This window comes from Drosophila obscura, unplaced genomic scaffold, assembly GCF_018151105.1.
Source record: "Drosophila obscura isolate BZ-5 IFL unplaced genomic scaffold, ASM1815110v1 contig_14, whole genome shotgun sequence".
NCBI lineage: Eukaryota > Metazoa > Arthropoda > Insecta > Diptera > Drosophilidae > Drosophila > Drosophila obscura.
Genome location: NW_024542724.1, coordinates 980674 through 1001089, shown reverse-complemented (window position 1 = coordinate 1001089; position 20416 = coordinate 980674). Strand labels below are relative to the sequence as shown.

The window sequence follows — 20416 nt, the reverse complement described above, 5'->3', positions numbered from 1 at the left end:
GAGGCACACACCTTGAGTGTGGAAAAAAGCAGCGGGGGTGGTAAGGGAATGGGAGAAGGCAATGTTAGAAGGAGGATGGAGAAGGCTGCTATGTGGTTTATACAGCGACAAATGGCGAATATATTGAGCTGTCACACGCCCAACTCAAAACCCCAAGCCGGAGGCTATGCACACAGACAGACACAGACAGGGCCGACTATAATATTGAACAATGTGCACACAAATCGTCCAGAGGGCAGAGGGCAAAGCAGAGAGCAGCAGCAGCAGCAGCGGAAGAATGGAGCAGAGAGCAGGCCAGTCAAAGCGGCAGACAGAGGCAAAGATGGGCTAACTTTGAGGCCGAAGCATTTTGTACTCTTACAGACGTATGCTAAACTTAGATTTGGTTGAGCTAGAAGGAACAATTCAAACTGCAGCCTATTCGATTTTTTACAATGGCAGCTATATGCATTTTGTCTAGGTATTTACTTGAATATAAACAGGCGAGTAAAGGCTACAAACGACTGATAGAAACTGGCATACCCTCGGCTAGGGTGTATAAAGGGAGCGACAATCGGAATCGCAATCGGAATCAGAATCGCAGTCGCGCCTTCAATAAAAAATACGCTGAATGCTTTTTACCGTGTTTGTGTGTGTTTCTGTGGCAGTATCTGTGTGTGTGTGTGTCAGGAGCCTTGTGTGTTTGTGGCAGACAATTGGCATACAAAAAGAGGCCAAAAGAGATGGCAACCACAAAATGAGTTAGTTGTTTTCCTTTCCAGTTGCGCCTTTTTGCCGTCGCCTCCCCACTCGCCACTCCCCAGCCCACACATGCATTCACTTTTTGGGCTCAAACCAAAATGACAGTAGGAATATTTTATAGCACAAACAAGCCAAACAAACCAACAAAAGTCATGCATTATAAATTCATTTCCGTACGTATTGTGAGGGTTACTTTTGTTGGGTTTCCCAGCGCCAAAAAAAATAGGCAGATAAATGGAGTAGATGGTGCAATAAAATGTGCTAATAAGCTGGAAGATTTGTGTCACCGGTTGGGGAAGAGGGAGCGGGAGCGGGAGTGGCAGTCCCCCACAAGTAGTCCTGTCACATAAATTGTAATATTTTTGCACATTGAGAAGGGATGTATTGATCGACCTGCAAATATATCATTTCCATGCGTAGCCACAGAAAGCTATTCAACATTATTCAACGATTCGATCCAATGATATAAGATTTTATATCTCCTTTAAAAATGCGATAGTTCTGGCGGGAACCACAAAACAGGAGGGCGAAGCCTGGGAGATTGAGAGAGAACTTCGGACCAAGACCAAGTTATTGGAACCAAAATCCGTCAAGCGTTGACCCTCACAACTAAAATAGTTTTAGGCTATTTTCCAATATTTTGTTTTGCATAATTAAAATCCGATGATCCTAGCAATTTTCTATGGCAATTTTCGCTTAAACTCTTACCTATGGCCCGTGTCATCGGATCCGCCCCAACGTTCCTAGCGCCTTAATTGCAGTTGAGTGACATTTGACTTGGCAAATTGGCCGGGGACTGCCGGTCCCCACACTCCGCTTTGCTGTTTTTGCAGTGCTAGACTGACTGCGACTGACTGCGTCCCGCTTGCCTCTGTCGGTCTTTTGCAGTGGTAGACTGACTGCGTAAATGGTGTGTGTCCTTCTCTACGGTAGAAACAACAACTGACTGCACATTAAAAATTAAAAACGCCCACGCCCACGCCCAACCCCCAGGCAGAGCGACCCCTAAACGGAACCCGCCGCAGGCAGGGCAGAGGGAAAAGCTCAACTCAAAGGCAAAAGCCAAAAGCCAACGGCAAAGTCGCAACAGAAGAAGAAGAAGCAGCAGAACTTTGCCTCCAACAGAAAATAAAAGGAAGAAGAAAGTCTAGCTTATGGAACGGACGTTTTTGATACCCTCACAGGACTCGCATTAGTTTTTATTATCAATCCTCAAGTTGTTCCGATGTTTAAATTGATTTAGCCGCGCTACCAAGAACGAAGAACACAGAGATTAATCAATATTGTTGAAATATCTTCAGAGAAAAATAATTTATGGTCTCTTTTGCACCCATATGATCAAATATTTCTATCATCTATTCCCAATTAATGAGCTGCGCCCATCAAAAACAAAGAAATCTGTGAAAATACTTCTCTGATTCTGCAAACAGCTCTTCAAATAATCATAGACCCCTCTTCAAGGGTATGCAGACCCCGCGAAAGAAAGAGAGAAACAGGAAGAGGGTAAAAAAGAAGCAAAGTAATTTCATGCATCGTTTAATTTTCATTCGGGTTTAATTTGTGCAACGCCCCTACAAAAACACAACCCAACCCTCTTTGGCAGTGCCATCCCCAGCCCAGACATACCCACATTTTGCCACCATATCATCATAAAGAGTTCCTTGATGGCACTTCTTGTTCGTTCTTCCTTCGTTGTTGCTCTTGTTGGAATGTTTTGTAATACACCATTTAGACCTAATACTCAACAGCCACTTTCAGCTGAAAGCGGAGCTGACAATTGAAACAGCAAATAAAATGAAAGGGAAAACCAAATGCCGAAACAGAAAGGGGAAAAACAGAAACAAAACGCCAAACAACAAATGAGACACACACAGCTACTCGAACAGCCCCACACAGACGCGTACCAGAAATTGACACCAACATTTTTTGACAAATAAAATTAAATGAGGCGCTGCTCTCTCTTTATTATACCCGCAAGGGGGCCCGCGGGGGCGCGCGGGGGGGGCCGGCAGGACCGGCGCCCCCCCCCCCGCCCCACAAGGACGACCGGGGGCGGAGGGGGCCGCCTAACCGTAATCCCCCCCCCCCCACCCCACCCCGCCCACACGCCGCGTCCGCGACCCGTGAACATACAATCTACTGTTAGGTTATGCTTTGTAGTGCTTGTAGCAATGTGTTTTTTTTTTTTGGGCGCGGGGGGGGCCCCCGCCGTTTTGTTTAGGCTCTTGCTGTTTTTGGCTTTGTAACCCCTTCACTGAAAAAGGGGGGAAATTAATGTTTCCACTGGTTGATTTTGCAAATGAAACAGCTTTTCCACTGCTTAGTTTGGAAAATATCAGGCTTCGTAAAAAGAATTGAAAGAAATTAAAGAATCATAAAGTTTGGGTTTCCGGAGTGCTGTGGGTTCCGTATACTCTTTTAAAACACTTTTAGATTCAACCATTTCGAATCTTATAATATATTCTTTCATTTGATATATAATTTCTCTGGTGCAGGGTAAATTGTTTGCCCTTTCCCAACCAGTGGAAACTCTTTTGCTCTCAGCCTCTTGTTGTCGCTTCACATTGCCATTCCCACACGTCTGCATAGACGACTTGTCCGCGCCCCAAAAATTGTTTCGACTTTAATGAAGTCAATTTTGGAAGTTCCACTGCGTGCCTGCCTCCCCACTACTCAGCCACCCTTTTGGTAATTGAAATTTTTTAATAGTTGTCGTGCAGTTTGCTATCTTCAGTCTGATTTGAGGAAGGAAGGAGCGTGGCACCACGGACCAGCTAAGACCAACTTTTATCAGCGCCTGGCGCATTCTTTGAAACAATTTTCAGTGTCTGCCCCCACACGGCGCACTCTGCGTTTTCTTATTTTATTTTTGGAGCCGCAACAAATTAATCCCTTTATTTGCATAATTGAAAAACATCAACTGTAGCTGCCAGTCGAAAAATATCAAGAACTCCGAGCCGAATGGCCGACGGGCAAATGTCCACGGAGACAGAGAGCAGAGCGGCGCAGAACTGTCGCCGCATTTTAATGTTGGGAGCCCTTCGGGACCCTGGGGAGCTATTTAACATTTTTCCAACACTTTGATAATCGCACTTTGCGGGCAGATTAATTATTTACGAGCCCCGTCTTCTACCTGAGCGGCGTCGCGTCGTTTAACCAACGCAGACAACAGCCAACCACCGACAGACGCCAAGAGTCGACAAAAGCCCAGAAGTTGTTGTTAAATCTTGGTAATGCCTAAAGCCCCCGGAACCCGGAACGCGGGCACAGCAACCGCCGACCCAGCCCTCACTCCAACTCAGTCCCGACACAGGCCGGAGCCGCACGGGGCGCCCAAGTATATTTGTCGCCGGTCTTAAGAGATTGCGGCGCACAATTTCCGCGCCTTGGTGACCCCGCTCCAGCCCGGGAGACCCCGCGTTCCAGGGCACGGAACAGAACCGCAAGACATCAAAGCACTCGCGTACACACAGAAGGCCAAAAGTCAACGCGATTCAGGTAAGAATGGAAAGGGGAAATGCCATTTACCAAAAGGTAGACACAGGACAGAGTGGAAACGGCTGGCAGTTAGTGGCTGTGGTGACCCCGACACATCCCTCGAGTTTACTTAGTTATCAAATGGTAATATTTCAATTGTGGCCGCTTCCAGTGCAGCTAAATTGAAATGAAACAATGACAGGAGGCAAACCTGGAGGGAGATTATCTTGGGGCAGTATTAAAAGGCGTTTCAGGAGCTTTCATTCATTCCCATGCACCCAAAGCGCCACCCACAAGGGCAGAGGCGTCAAATTAATGCGCTAAATGCAATTTGCGGCGCTGAAAAGGCGGCTTAAGGTGATGCCAAGTGCCAGCTCTTTGAGCCAACTTTGAGAAAGGCAACTTTTACTTGGGCCATCTTCTGCCATGCCATATGAATTATGCAGTCTAGCGAGGATGGATGCAGAGAAATACGAGTATGAGATGAAAAGCGGTTTAAGTTCTTAAAGAGGTAAATGCTGTTCAGAAAGAAAAGTGGAGTTGAGAGCTGAAATAAGTTATATTGGATGTGCTTAGGAATGTGAAATGAGAGGATATACTAGGGCCAGTCCAGCCAGTTCATTCTTTAGATAGGATAATATGATTTATACAAACCTTATGGAAAGATGTTGAATAATAGCCATGAGAGTTAGGCATAATTGTATTATTTTAATATTACCATCAATAAGAAATTCGTATGGAAAAAGCTAACCTATTTATAAACCATAACCGAGGCGAGCATCCTTCAAGGCTTGAGCCGCCCGGCTCCTCTCAGTCTTTCTACCCACATTAATATTTGATTACCGTTCGTTCCCAATTCCACTTCCATCGAATAGTAAAAGCAGCTAGCCCAAAAAATTTGCCTATGCCTCGAGGCTAGAAGCAAAAGTTGTGCTGAAATATGGCCATAGAATACGGGTATGCGCCTAAATACATAGAAGGCAAATTTTAAAATAAGAAAAAAACCAAAAGCAAAAGCAAGAAGCCGCCGCCTGCTTTCCTTCCTTTTCCTTTCCGACCAATTTTCTTGACTCTTCTTTTTGTGGGCCGCTTGTGCTTCTGGCATAATTTGAAGAACTTCCTATTCAACTTTTGCTGACCAGCCCCAGGGTCCAGGCACACCTTAGATACAGGGGGGATGGCTATGGCTATGGCTATGACTACGGCTGGAGGTATGTATATAAATATATCTAAAGACAACTTGGCCCTGGCATATTACCATGCCGGGTGGAAGGGGAGGGTGCGGTACTCGTATCCTCATGTCCTGGTCCCAAAAGAAAAAAAAGAGTATTATAAATAATTCAGTGGGCCACGTCTGACCGGAGGCGCTTTAATGAGGCCAAAACGGACTTTTGGCCATCACAAGTTTAAGCAATTTTCGTTACAGGTAAGTGGAGAGTGGAGAAATTTATGAAAATTTAAATCAAGGAAAACCGCTTTCACTTTTCCACCTATCTCTATCCTCCCCCTTTGCCTCTCTCTCTCTCTCTCACCGATCAGGAGTTGAAGTTGTTAAACGTTTTCAGGGCTGCTGATTGAGATTGCTTTGGGAGGAGTTTTCCTGCTGAAGGTAAATACACATGACATATACGAATGTGGGCGGGACCTGTCTGGGGCGGAAGCGCCACAGAAGGAGATGGAGTTATGGTCGCCGAGCGGGGCGATGGAGCGGGGCTGGAGATGGTGATGGTAAGCAGCCGCAATGCGTTCGGCAAAAATCAATTTCCCATAAAAAATTCAAGCAAAAATTGTATGCCAACCTTTTTTCCCTGTTTCTTCTTTTGCTCAAGGAAAAGTTATTGCTACAGTGTGCGTGTGTATGTGTATGTGTCATCTATATGTGTATGTTGTGGCATGTGAACTTAATGATTATGCAAATTGGCCTATAAATCGATTGGCAATCGTCGGCATTGCCACAAATTGCCGTTATTTTCTTCTGCAAAATCGGCGACAACTACAGAAATAAACAACTAAGAACGATATAGTCGTTTATGTTGACTAAAAAGATATCTAGATACATATCTACAATGATTTATATTTATTTTTTACTAAGTACAAAACCGATCTCTGAATATGGAATTCCTCATAAGAAAACTATCGAAGTAACTTAACTTGCTTTGTGAAAGAAAAAAGATACAACACTTGCTCTGGCAAACAATTTCAGTTTGGCTTCTTTTAAAAATTGTAAGAGTAATCGGACACAACAATGTGGGGCGGGGTTTTGTAACAGAGGGTAATAGAGTCTGTAGAGTTACAGAAAGTGAGCTTCTGCAGAGCTAACAGAGATAGCAGAGAGACAAGAAGCGGTCGCGATTCTAACAGAGAGAGGAGAGTGCCAAGCCAAGATCAACGATCGACGCCAAATATTTCATGCCAAATTCTACCATCAATTGTAACGCATTAAAGTTCAAACACAACGACTGTTGTCTGAAATATTAATACCTACAAAAATAAAGAATTAAATAATAAAAAAAAATGTTGTCCATAATGCTCAGTTAGATCGGTTAAAAATAGTTAAGTCCACGTAATATTAGAAGCGAGTTCAAATTCGAAAAGGATTTAATTTGTTTTAGCTGTTGAAGTGCTCGAGATCCGTTTGGTTTTTAGCTTATCCTTCTTCTTGTTTCAAACATTCTTAGGAATAGCATATGTTACCCTCGATTACCGTGCATAATCAAATCCGGACTATTACTCTGCCAAACACCTGCTCCTCCTCCTTCAGACCCCCAATGGCTTGCAAGCTCGTCAACGCACTATAAAAATATCATTATCAGTGCAAAAGTTTGCTTATCAAAGATGACTACAACAAGATTGGAAACAACAACAACAACGAAAAAAGGAAGGGAATGTTGAAAAAATGTGGCAGGGAATTTGCATATTCCACAAGACACAACACAGCACAGAAGACACAGGCCAGGACACGGAGCATCGGCTGCTGCTGATGCCGCTGTCGCTGAAGTTGAAAAATGAAAGCCCAGGAAAATTGAATCGCCAACTGGTCGACTGGCACCGCCCCAACTCCGCCCCTGGTGGTCCTTCTCCACAAGCTTATCATTAAATTCAAATATCAATCAATTTATCATAAAAAGAAACGGAAGCGTCAACAAAAAGCGTCAGCCAGTCTAACAGACAGTCGAAGCGAGCAGTGGAAGAGGAGGGATTGTGGTGAGAGGTGCAGGTTGCAGGTTTCTGTCAAGGAGCCATGGCTAATGCAATTGACAAGTGAGTGGGGAAATGAGGGGGAAAAAGAAGAGGGGCTGTGCCATTAGTTGAGTGCAACAGTGATGACATTTCCTTCGTTTGCATGGAAGAGAGTTCTGAGTTCCCTGCAAAAGAGGGAACTCCACTCCTGTAGATCTACATACATATATCTTAGTGTGTGGATTCTAAAGTGAATTACGGTCAAAGATATGACAATGATAAGCACGAGCAAATATTTATTTTATTATGCATTTGGCGCCTAATTAAAATGACGTAAATGGAACAAAAGCAAAAGCAAAACCTAAATGGCAACAAGAATTTAGATAAAAATATAAAATAAAAACGGAGAAGAAGAAACAAAAATCATAAAAACAATAACAAAAGTAATCAAAAAGTGGAGCACTTTACTTTTGTTTGCTCCTTCCCACAGATACAGTAGGTGAAAAAGGGTAAGAGGTAGAGGGGGGGTACGGGACTGGGAACGTCCGCTCTCTGGCAGATGTTTTTATAGCTCATAAATTCGTAAGATGCTGGGCGAAATTGGCCAAAAAAGTGGGGAGTAAGAGCAACAAAACATCAGAATTCATTGCCTTTTGCCAAGTTTTGTTTATCCTTTCGCTGTCTTGGCATATAAACGCCTCGGTTCGGAGTTTTGCCCGTGCCCGTCCCCAGTTCCGAGTTCCGAGTTCCCAGTTCCGAGTTCCAAGCCAAATCAATACAAAATTGATGAATACAAATGATCATAAAAAACAATAAAAACCAATGCCAAAAAGCAGCTGTGGGAGTAGCTATGGGGAGCCCAAAAGGGAGCCCGCTGTTGTCTTGTCCTGATTTGGTTATAAAAATCCCAGCCACGTATTTTGCCCTCCTCTCTCTCTTTCCCCTACAATGTGAGCAAATACTTTGATGTGGTTGGGGGGGGATTTGTGTGTGCGGCGGCGGGGTACGCGTATTTTCAGCTAAGATTTCCAGACAAATGCATTTCCATTTATTATTCATATGTGATTCTATATAATGACAGCCCAGCCAGCCACTCATTGGAAATTAATTTCGCGGAATGAAGCAGCAAGACTCAAAGATGAAGCAGATAATGGAAAAGAAGGTGGAACATCAACGTACACTGAGAGAAAATATTGAAAATATTGTATTATTTTTTATTGAAAATATCACACAGGATATGTATCTGACGCATTTCATTTGAATGGGACTGACTTTGAGTGACTTTTAGTCATAAGCAGCAATGATTTTTCTCTCTGTGTAGAAGCGAGATGGCAGTACGTACATCTCAAGTCGTCCTTGTCGCTTGTCTGCACTTGGCGTCTGTGGCAGCTCCACTCTCCCGGGCAGAAGTTTCTCAGCCGGAGACAGACATTCGCCTCGCTTGATTTCAAGCGTATCGCCATCCAGCGGCACAATCCCAGTAAGCACACTCGTTCTTCCACACATGGATTGGAGACGGAGACGAAGACCCATGGAAGTAACCGAGTTAGAGTAAATATATGCAAAAGCAACCCACACAACTACCCACCCGCACTGATGTCTTTGACGGGAAATTGATTTCAATCAATCAAATGTTGTGATTACTTTGCTGGGGAGTGCAGTGCTTGCCATTGCTAGACCTTGTGTGGTTATGGGGGCCATTAGCAATAATTTACTTAAAGGCTTAAAGGGAATTTAAGACACAAACTGTCGACACTTGTCGTTGGGGGGGGAGGGGAGGCGAGGCCTTCTTCACAGATTGACCTTCCTGCAGTATGGCAATGTCATTTGGCCATTTGAATGCCTGTCTGGCAGTGGTTTGCGAATGAATTGATGGCAATTTTGTGTAATTATTGTAAAAGGTTCGCTATTCATATGCACAGCATATTAGAGAGTGGAGAGGTATCCAGCAGGCAATGCAGTTAGTGGGGAAATTCAGAAGGCACGGGGCAGATCTAAGCTGAAGGTAAAGCAAAGCTATCAAAGGATTGAAGGGAGCAGCAGTGCGGAGACTATTTAGACTTCAAAAGAACTAAAGTGTCTGGGGGAATAGCGGAAATTATGCAGTGTCGTTTGCTTGATCTATTGTGGTACGATACGTTTTCCCATGGAGGTTTTTTACTCGTACTTGCATCAGAAGATCTGTCTGCATTCCACTTGTCTTCGGTAGAGTGCTGCATTTATTTTTTGATTTTTTCAATCAAGTTTTCTCATTGTCTTTTTATTCGGTGAAATGATTTAATCCACCATCCTGCACTTATCGCTGCACTTATCACATTCTGAAACACTTAAATCCGCCAGTAATGAAACGCTTACCAACTGACGAGTAAAACCTTTAAATTTAATACGAATCCCCTCACAGTTTCCTCTGCTCATCAGCTTTCATTTCAGATCCGAAAACTGCCTCCCTGGGATGCGGGCTCCAACCAGGAAAGGAAAAGAAAATTCGCACTTAATGCAATTTATTGAAATTATTAAGTGCAGCACATACAAATATTGTTGGTAATTAACTTTTCCCACTACGGTGCAAAGAGTAAAAGGAAAGAAAGAAGGAGAGCGAAATGCGGGTGAGGGGTGGGGTGCCACTGAGTCAATGTGGAATATTAAATATTTAATTAAGCTGCGCGCGCATATTAAAATTGCATTAAAAATGTCATGCAAATGGCAATTTTGTGTGTGTGTATTTTTTTAACCCAACAGCCAGCATTAATCCATAAAATCCCCAAGGGGGAGTGGCAGGACAATAACCCCTACTGGTGTGGGGTGGGGTGGCAGGAGACATACTGTGCATAAAAAATGGAATATTCCGCCAACGGAATAACTGAATTCATAAAACGCATCGCAGGCAGCTGGCATAAATGAAATGTTAACAACGGCAAAAGCCGAAAAGTAGTTGACACACCACCCACCCACCACATGCCACTGAAACATGACCAACGAGGCGTATGAGTGTTGCATTGGCTTCATACTTCCATGAAACGGAATGGGAGAGGACTGGGAGTGGGAGTGGGAGAGAGAGAGAGACAACTTTTGCGGCACGCGCGCTGACATCAAAGTTATTGACAACTGTAAAGTTCATGTAATCTGTACTGACTCTGCCTCTGCCTCTGCCCAGCCCCCTCCCCTTTCATGGCACATAGTAAAATGCCAGAATTCAATTAAAATTTTATGATATGCACAAAGCAGCAGCAGCAGCAAAAGCAGCAACAGCAGCAAATCCAAAAAGATGAGCAGTAGAGTAAAAAAAGGAAAAGAATGGCGTGTCTGTGTGTGTGTGTGTGTGGGAGGCTGACACTTAACTGTCATAATGAAAGCAGTTGCATGTGCACTCACACCCACAAAACCACCCACTCAAGCTGCCACGTACACAAACGCACACGCAGAAGCACACACACACAAACACACACACACACACACACACTCACTCAAACGCTCATTGAGGCCATTGGCAGTTTCGGCTGTCCCTCTGCTCTGGCACTGTTCTGCTCTTTTCTGTCCTCTCCATTCCTCACCGCTGCCGCACTTTACTTTGTGGTGGCGACAACTGCACACAAGTGCTGCGCATTTCGGTATAAATTTATGAATACTCTGCAACCAAACGAGGAGCATATTGGCTTTGACTGTCAGTGGGAAAGTTCTATGATATTATGGAAAATTCTCGGCAATTATAAGTTAAAGCTCTGCTATAACTGATGCAAGAAGAGCATTCAAATGCCATTCAAATACCTCACAAATACTTTTTCTATGGCAATCTCTCGTGTTTTTTTTTTCTGTTTGGACTCTCCTTGAGCAACATTTGCGTAACGATTTTTGTGCTGAGCTTTTGGTTTTTTCGCCAGAGCGAAATAAAACGAAAATACCCATTTAAATGATGGTTATAATTTAGCTCACAATTTGGCTGGCATTGTTTGTGGATGGGCCAGCTGCTAATGCAGCTTTATGGCTACGGAAGTGCCTGTACTCCTTTCTCTTTGCCATTTTTTTCGGGGGGCTCAACCATCTCCCTCCAACAATCGGATGAGCAGTAACCGGGTGCTCATGTGCATGTGGATATGCAAATGGGGATGTTAACAGGATGTTGCAGCATGTTCGTCATAAATTTTACTGGAAGTGGGCCTTGGGCTGGCATCGTGTGGGGTGGGCCACAAATCGACCATCTGCAGTGACCTTTCAACTGACGGCCATAAAACTGTCTCACTCTCTCTCTCTTTCTCTCTCTCTCTCTCTCTATCTGCCTGTCCCGCTGGCGGGCCACTTTGCAACTTTAAGACCACGAAACGGGCCCGAAACGGATGCGATAAGCTTTGGCCCAGCAGTTTGCCGGCTTAACCCGTCCGCACCACACATTCGGCGCTCTCTGGCACACTCAGCTGGAGCATTGATTACCACGAGCCAAAATAAATTACGGCCCCCGGTCCAGTTCAAATGGTAAACTTTCTCCGCACAACTTTCACTTGGCAGCAGCCGGAGGCGGAATTTTTACGCTCTATTTGCTCTACAGTCACTGCCAAAAACTCACTGCCAGCACCTAACCAAAAAATGTAAGAATATTTGAGTCTGTGTATGGACCAGAAGATACCCGCTACCTAAATAAACTATAGCGAGCTGTGTAGGCATCAGTGAAGCTAGAAATTATTAGAATTACTTTCAATTTGGATGCTCAAGCTGTGACTTCACATTGAGTGTTCACATTTATTCCACTGATGATCTCTTGATCGAGGATTCGCTTTCTTGTGTCTATAGCATACACCCCAAGAGTACAGGGTATAAAAATAGAAAGAAAGGGTGAAGAGAAAACTAACATTGAGCTGCCATTTGCCAGAGCCAGGCTCGAGTGCGTCCAGTGCTAGGGATGGGTGCGTGTCAGGCGGTGAGGCCTGGGGGGCCTGGGGGGCCGGGCAAATGATGCGTGAATAAATCAGCTGGAATTCCAAGAGCATGTAAGTAATGTTTCCTTGGTCAAACACGAGCCCATCCCTATAGATATGGGTAGATGGGCAGATGGGCAGGAGGAAGTGGAGAGAGTGAGCAGACATGCTTCCGAGCATTCCGCTGGAATGTGTGTTCAAGGAAATGACAAAAGTGAAAATATTTCAAACACTTTGCCCAGAAGTGAGCAAGAACTTTCTTTTGTGGCTCCGCATATCTGTGTGTGTGTGTGTGTGTGTGTGTGTGTGTGTGTCTATGAATGTAAGAGTGTGTGGCATCGATTGAATTGTCTTTACGCTTTGGTGAGCGGCTTACATGATTTTGGTCTAAGCACTGATTGCGTGTCTCGCACAGGCCACACACCACCCCCCCCACCCCACCCACCAGCAGCAGCAGCAGCAGAGTCCTAAGCCTTTCACTTGGCTGCGCTCTCTCTCTTAATGAAGTGGTACTCTCTTGAGCATGAAGGACGAAGTTTCGGGATCTTTGCATACCCCCACAGATCGATAGTTCCTTTGATGCTCCGATTAAAAATCGCTGTATCCCTTGCATAAACTAAATGACTTATTTTACGCTCTTCGGCGTATGTCAGATTATCGTTCTCTTTGTTACTCTCTCTCTCTGTCTCTCTCTCCCAAGATCCCATAATCAATCACTCCCATTCCCTCTTTCGATGCGTCTCACAGATTTCCCTGCTCGATTTACACATTTGATAATTTCCATCTCAGAGTCCAAATCAATTTGCTCGCCATCAACGCCCTTGAGGTTGAGGGACAGCCCGGGGGCGTCTGACCTGGAAAGCCTTTTAACCTAACATTTGCCTTTTCTTCGCCTCGTCCGCCACACTTGCACCGCTACCCACAGCCACCAGCAAGGGTATGGTATGGCCTGGCCGTGCTGATTATTTTATGCCTGCCCGGTCGGTCGGTCCGGTGGGTCCGGGGGTCGGTGTCATGTTGTTGCTGGCTTCCCCTTGTATTTTTTGATAAATTTTCCATATCGTTAGCAGCAGCTGAGAGAGTGGGAGCCGGGACCCTTTCGGGATCCATTTTAAAGGGTGTTTCTCCCCGTTCCAAGTTGGTCTTTTTTTCAGCTGTTTCGTTTTTTTTTTCCTTTTGGGTAGCTGCACAATTTGTTGTAATACAATATTTTCCCCATTAGTAGCCGGGAGTCGTCGGACAGGCAAATGGCCAAGTGTCAGACGGCAGGCGCCATGCGCCAGGCGGAGCAGAGCAACGGACAGCGGCTCTGTTTGCTCCGCAATGTTTGCGCTTCTCTGTTCCCGGTTGCTCTTTTACCTCTCTCTTCTGCATTCGCCACCTCCACCGCTCTTCTTTCCGCTCTTCGGCTGTTACTTACACTTTGAACCATCGCACATGCCGCAAGTGGCGTTTTTTAATGGGGATTTTTGCGCAGCAGTTGGGTGGAGAAATTTATTTTTGAAATATTTTGGACCTTCGAGAAGGTTTTGATTTTTTAACAATTTAAATATCTGTTTAATGTTTCCAATACTACATTTTGTCAATCAAAACAACTATTTGTAGTTGTGGGTGGCCCCACAAATGTTTTTTATTTCGTATTTCCATATTCTAGAATAATATTTTGAGGAATTCCAATTGTCAAGCCGCTTAAGTGGAGTTCCAGTGGTAGAAATCGGTGTAAAGATCTGAAGAATCTCTACTAAATGTTTTAGAAATATTTTTCACATTCAAGGATTCCCCACATTCTCACAAAAGTCACCACAACAGCTGACCTTAAGACTTCGGAATTTCTACAGTTTGTTTAGGTCTGGACCACGTTTGACCCTGCCGTACTGGCAGCTCTAACCAAATCGAGATATTAACCTCCGCCGTCGCGTCGGCATCCCTCCTCAACATTCCGCCTCACACTATGCTCCTAGTGCCCTCCTTCCTGCTGGCTGGCTAATGGAACGTAAAGTCTGCATGATTAATAGGCGTCAGTAGGTTGTTCGCCCTCGTCGTACCTCGTCAGACATTAATGCCCAATCCAACCCATACCGATGTCCAAATATGGAGCTGCTCCTCCCCTGAACCTATAACTTTTTTTGCTGCCGCCTCGCTCTAATGATTTCAATACAGCTCTGGAAAAAAGACGAACCCGAAGAAGTCAACACAGGGAGACCTTCGTTTTGTTTCAATTTGCTTGGGGGCGTTCTCTGACCGGATCGGACTCAATTCAACCGAACCGAACCCGAGCCCAAACTGGGCCCTGCACCTTACGGGTCTCTCGGACATCCCTCAACTGTTTGTCTTGTCCTGTGTGTGTGTGTGTGTGTGTTGTCCTCTTCCTTTTTTGTTGGCTTTTAGCTTCAGCTATTACTTTTAATTGAAATGCTACAATTTCTGTTTGTCTTGCCTTACGATGCATATCAACTTACCCAAAAAAAAATCAATCTCCTCCTAAGATGTATTAGAAATTTCGAAATGTATTGTTTTGTTTGAATGATTCAAAACCAGAGAAAGAAATTAAAGATTAAGGGAGAAAAGTTTGGTATCATGGGAAAATATCAGAGTGGATTAGAAAAATATATTTCATCTCTAAGAAAATGTATTTTTGCATATATGTAAATTTAGTAATTAAATTATGAACCAATTAATTAATGGTATGTGTAGGGAAATAATTTTACTAAATATTGGAAAATGAAAGAGAAAAAAGCTCTTTTCTATCCGCTGAAGCAAGGAAAAGGAATACCAGCAAATATCATTGGAATCTGAAGATTTAACAGGAAATTTCGACGAAATGGAAATGAATCTGCACCCCAACAGCTGTGCAAAATAATAGCTTTAAGCTGGAATTCCTGGAATATGAACAGAATCAGTGAGGTTACACCTTCAGAAAATAGGTAAATGGGATCTATATCCCAGGACAGGATACAAAAGAGAGGATTAATCACTCCAATTATTGTTGTAAAACACGTAAAAGAGTAAGTCAAAATCAGTTTCATATTTAATTTATTTAAACTTGATCCCCCTCAATGTTTAAAAATTTAATTTATTTGCAAAAACAATATTAATAAAATATTATCAGGTTGATTCGCGTACACACATCAAATTACCCGACGTATGGGATATGATATGCTGTTACGTGATATGACGAAAAATGCCACGAAATGTATAAAATTAAACGTGAAAATTCCTCATCAGCAGTCCAAAGTATGACTTTGTCATGTTGATTGCACAATAAGTGTGCACATATATTATGTATATTTAAAATGCATATATAATTGGAACATAAAATACGTTTTACGACAATTTTTCCGTCAAAATGTTATCAGACAGAAATGAGCATGAAATATGTACGAGTTTGTTTTTTGTTCGATTTGACGCACACTTGATGATCTCCTGAACTATCCTCCCCCTATTACTGTAAGATTTATTTGTGTTTGAGATACCTGTATATTACCTGATGGCAATACAAAAAAAATACGAAGGAAAAAAAGCCATCGAGGAGCTCCCCTCAATTGGCCAAATGCAAAGATAAACTTCAACAAAAGCTTAGTGGCTCAAAATGTTGTTGTCTAGCAAACACATGACATCGATACAAGTGTTTGTGTGTGTGCGTGTGTGTGTTTTTGTATCTGTTTGAGTGGTATCTTTTGTAGCAATCAGTGTGTGCGTGTGTGGATAATCAACACAAACAACAATACAGAGAGAAAAAAAAAAAACACATACACAGAGAGAAAGAGCGAGGGAGCGAAAAACACAGTTGCTCTTGGCCATTGTGGCGACACAATTTTATTTAAACAAAAGCCTACTTGAGCTTTTGCTCAGTTTGCCACAGCGACAATTTAATAAGTGTATGCCTGCGTGTGTGTGTGTGTGTGCGTGTGGTTGTGGTTATATGAGCGCGCTTAGAGCCATATGATATGGCCATAAGTGCCTACATATGTAGCATATAATGTTCCCAACATGGACCATCTGCTGGGTAGGCTTTTTGGGTAGTATAAGTTTTGGTTGGGGTTTGGAAAAGAGATAATAAATTAAATTTATATTCTAACAATAAAGAAGATTTGTCGCAAGCCTAAAATCTCTCGATAACATATTTGTGTATGACTTTTGACCTAGAAATACAAAATGGATGGCATTGGATGACAATCTTTTAATATCTGTGTGCTCTCCTGCCGCGCTGCTGCTAATCAAGAAAGCATAGCATACCCATGTGCGCCAAGAACAATAGAAAGTTTTCTATTAAATCATGACCCGAATGGTGCAGAGTTTTTTTGAGATTAATAATATATACTCCTCCCTGCCCTGTCCAACAAGAACCCTACTTAGATCCTACATTAAAACCCTTCAATTCTACTGTCGAGAAGGCAACATTAGACTCAAAAAAGTGTCTCAATCCATTTTGTATATATTTATGGGATTCCAATAAGAATATAAAATATATTTTTTTTTCAAAGGAAAAACCATCCATATTGATTTATGTATTGATTTCCATGCAAACTCCTGGGAAAATGGGGAATATTGTTATTGCTTAACGCACTAAAATTTAACTCCAATCTATTAAAATGTAATCTCGTAATTAATTAAATGACATAAGTGCCATTAATGTTTTCGGATGTATTTATCCTCAAGAATTATCTTCCCATCCATTTTGAGTAAAGATAAAAGTGCTGCGTACCTTCTTAGATCCCACAATCAAATGTTTTTTCGTTGTTGTATATTTCTATAGCCATTAGCTCTATCCGCTTCTCTTTGTGGGTCACGTTAATTGACATATTCTATTCAGACACCATCCCCACAAAACAACGTCACATCAATTACTAGGAAGACAGACTAAGAGTGGGAGAGCGAGGTATCATCACATTCCATATGATTACTTTGACCGATGTTTGTGGCCCCAGTCGCCTTTTGAGTAAGTGAGTCAAGGGCACGAGCACTCGCTTCTGGGGGCCGCAACTTGATTAATGGCAAATTGTAGGGCAGCTTAATGAGTGGGATGCGCGCATAGCGAGAGGAAGGTCGAAAGATACCTTCGTATATAAAGATAATGAAAATTCAGAGAAATTTCAATGAAATTTCATATTTACGTGGTGCCCCCGAGGATGAAGTATGGGTACAGAACTGTTGGCAGCCCATCAACTGGGGGTTTGGGTTAGACGCTGTCAGAAGCAATCAGGCTGCAGGCGATGCTCGGCAATATCAAAGAGCGTATTAACATGCAAAGCAGGGGCCACAACCAGAGCCCAGCTCCAAAGTCAGAGCACCGCAAAAAACAGAAAAAACGAAGAAGAAAAAAAAGAGGGAACCGAAGCGAACTTGACTTGCCACAGAAGGCGCAACAAAATTGAAAACCATTAGGATTAATGTTTAGTTGAAAGATTTGCGCGTTAAGCCATTTTTACATGGCTGCCTTTCCAGCCAGCTCCCTCTGCTGCTGCTGCTCCAGCTCCCCTCCCCATCTGCCGCCAGCCAGGCCAATTGCTAATGTAGTTTATGTGTAGGAGAATCGAGAAGGGGGATGGGTACGGTACGATGATGGGATGGGATGGGAAGCTGTAGCCTGGCTCTGTTGGCTCTGCCTCTTAATGTTAACTGACGTTCCTCTAGCTTCTGTTGCTGTTAGGCTTAGGGCGAGACGCACAAACGACATGTAAAATGTGACATTTTAATGTATGCAAATGAGACGTTGAATTAAGCCAAGGCACACACACACACACACCCACATTTACAGACAGAGGAGAGAAAGGGAGAAGATATGTAGGAGACCCACAAAGAGGAGGAGAGGAGGGTAAAAGAGCAAGATTCCCGCTGGTGTGCAAACATTCACTTGGTTTCATATCCGTTTCCGCTGCCGTTCAACTGTGCAGCAGCAGCAGCAGCCGCCTCTGTGCCTTTTGTGATATGATTTGAAAATAATGAAAGAACGTTAACAGCTTCTCCTTTGCTTCTCTCTCGCTCTCTCTCTCTGCAGCTATTAGCAGCCCCCGCACGTGTCTGTTTTAGCGGAAATGTCAACTTAACTTGCCTGAACCCCAAAAACTGCGACAAAAGCCAAACCAGCAACAAAAATAACAAGTAAGAATGTTATGGATGAATAATGCGACTACAGGACTACCCTGTACTTCGCTTAATTTCTCTCAGCTAATATGTGCAAATTTATATAAATGGAAAAATACAAAAAATATTTCACAAAGATAGTAAAATCGGTAATGGCAATGGCTGCGAAGAAAAATAAAGTTGCTGCCTACAGTAATCAGTGGAGCGCTTTATGCTTCTCCCTTCTTCATGTTAAATACTCCCACAGGAATCGAATATGCCCAGCCATCGCACAATTACTGGGGAAAACAAACCCCAAATGGGGGACTTCTTGTCCAATTTATTAATTTCTATTCCGTCTGCGTCTCACAATTTGTTCTTTGTCTTTGGACATTCGGCATTCGATTGTTTGGTCTTTGGATTTCAATTTGTTGATTGTTTTTCCTGCGTTTTTTCTTCGAATTCAATTTGGGAGGGAAACAACTTTTCTATATTTGCTGTAGGAAAAATGTTTGATTATGAAATCTGTAAATTTCTTGGTGTGGGTTGGGATTTCCCAGAAATTCTTTCAAACATTTGCGGAATTTGTTGCTTCACTTGAAAGTTGTTGGAAAGATGTTTATGTACTGCAATTTCGTAGGCAGTGGAATTTTATTTATGGCATTGCCGTGGAATGGATTGAGTTTCATTCTTTATTGAAATGGTTTGTTGATTTAAACTAGAACCTATGTAAATGTCAGCAAATACAGCTCTGAAACGAATAATACCTTTAAAATATGCCCGAAAAATATAAAAAAAATATAGAAGATCTTTGTTTATTAAGTTCTTTCCACTGGAATTCATCATCATCATGAGCAATCATCATTCAATCTCAATCTCCCGGGTAAACTGGTATAATTATAGCCGCCTATTTAATTTGACCTCTACCCAAAGCACACACACACCCAAACATGTAAATATTAATGTTTGCCCCATTTTAGTCAAATATTTGAACGAAAAAAAAATGTTTGTGGCCTAAACCAGCAAGCCCGACATTAATTATGGACCATTTAAAATGTGTTTATAATTAAAGGGGAAAAAGGACACACACAAGGAGAAATTAGAGCGTTAGAGGACTCACCGATTAGGACTAATATCACATGTAGAATGTACCAAATCTGCACATGGGTGGCTGTCCTCGACGACCCCGAGCCTGTCTGTCTGTGGGGGCTTCCCTTTCCCGGTGCCTGTTGCTCCAGCTGCTGATGGCATTGGTGGTGCTGGTCCAGCTTTTGCTGCCAGCGAGCGGATCTCCTCTGATGGTGGGGCGCCAGCTGGTGCTGGCTATACGGCTCCAGTCCGCACATTTTAGCTGTAGTTCGTAGTCGTCTATCTCTTTTTTCGTTCTTGGTTTTTATTCCCCAATGAGCCACACGCCCACACGCACTAATGTCTTTATTAATTTCTGTGTGAAAATTTCACTTATTTCATTTAGACATTAAGTTGTTTTGGGGTTCCCCTTTGTGGGTGCCCTTTTGTTGCTGCCGTTGTTGCTTCCGCTGTTGTTGTTGTTGCTGCCTCTGTGCGGTAATAAAATGTTGGCTATTAATCACTTTTAATCGCGACGCGAACGAAAGCAACAAAAACATCAGGAAAAATGTTAAAGGCAAAAACTATTAAACGGCATAAGGATCGCCCCCGGGTTCTCCTCTCTGTCCTTCTCATGAGGGACTGAGACCAAGAGACTGCAGTCAAGTTAAAGACATAAATTTTCAAGCATTTTGGGCAAAGATTAATTACACAGCAGCCTTTCCTTTCCCTCAGCGGAAAATGGAGGGAAGTGCGACAAAAGCGTGGAAAAGCCAGCGAAACGAAGGCAAACCCCATGCAACATAAATTCAAAATCCTTTGGGCTCCCATGCCCTCCTGCTCCCCTGAGTTGATTTAGAGCGTCACGAAAGCGCTTGCGAGGCAATTGAGTTGGCAAAGGAGTCAGAGTGGGGGCCAGGAATTGGGAAAATGAATTGGAGGCTGACGCAGAGGCCCAGTTAAAGTTGTTTTCGAGGCCA

At 43.2% G+C, this 20416-nt stretch overlaps 1 protein-coding gene across 1 annotated transcript in view; it reads right to left on the bottom strand.

The window, feature by feature from the left end:
* The window catches only part of LOC111077885, a 41175-nt gene that overhangs the window by 18126 nt on the left and 2633 nt on the right, over window positions 1-20416 (bottom strand). The window contains exon 2 of the mRNA XM_022372348.2: window positions 19489-19812. Within this exon, the coding sequence (XP_022228040.2) occupies window positions 19489-19714 (226 nt within the window). The 5' untranslated portion in view covers window positions 19715-19812. The remainder of the gene's footprint in view (window positions 1-19488; window positions 19813-20416) is intronic.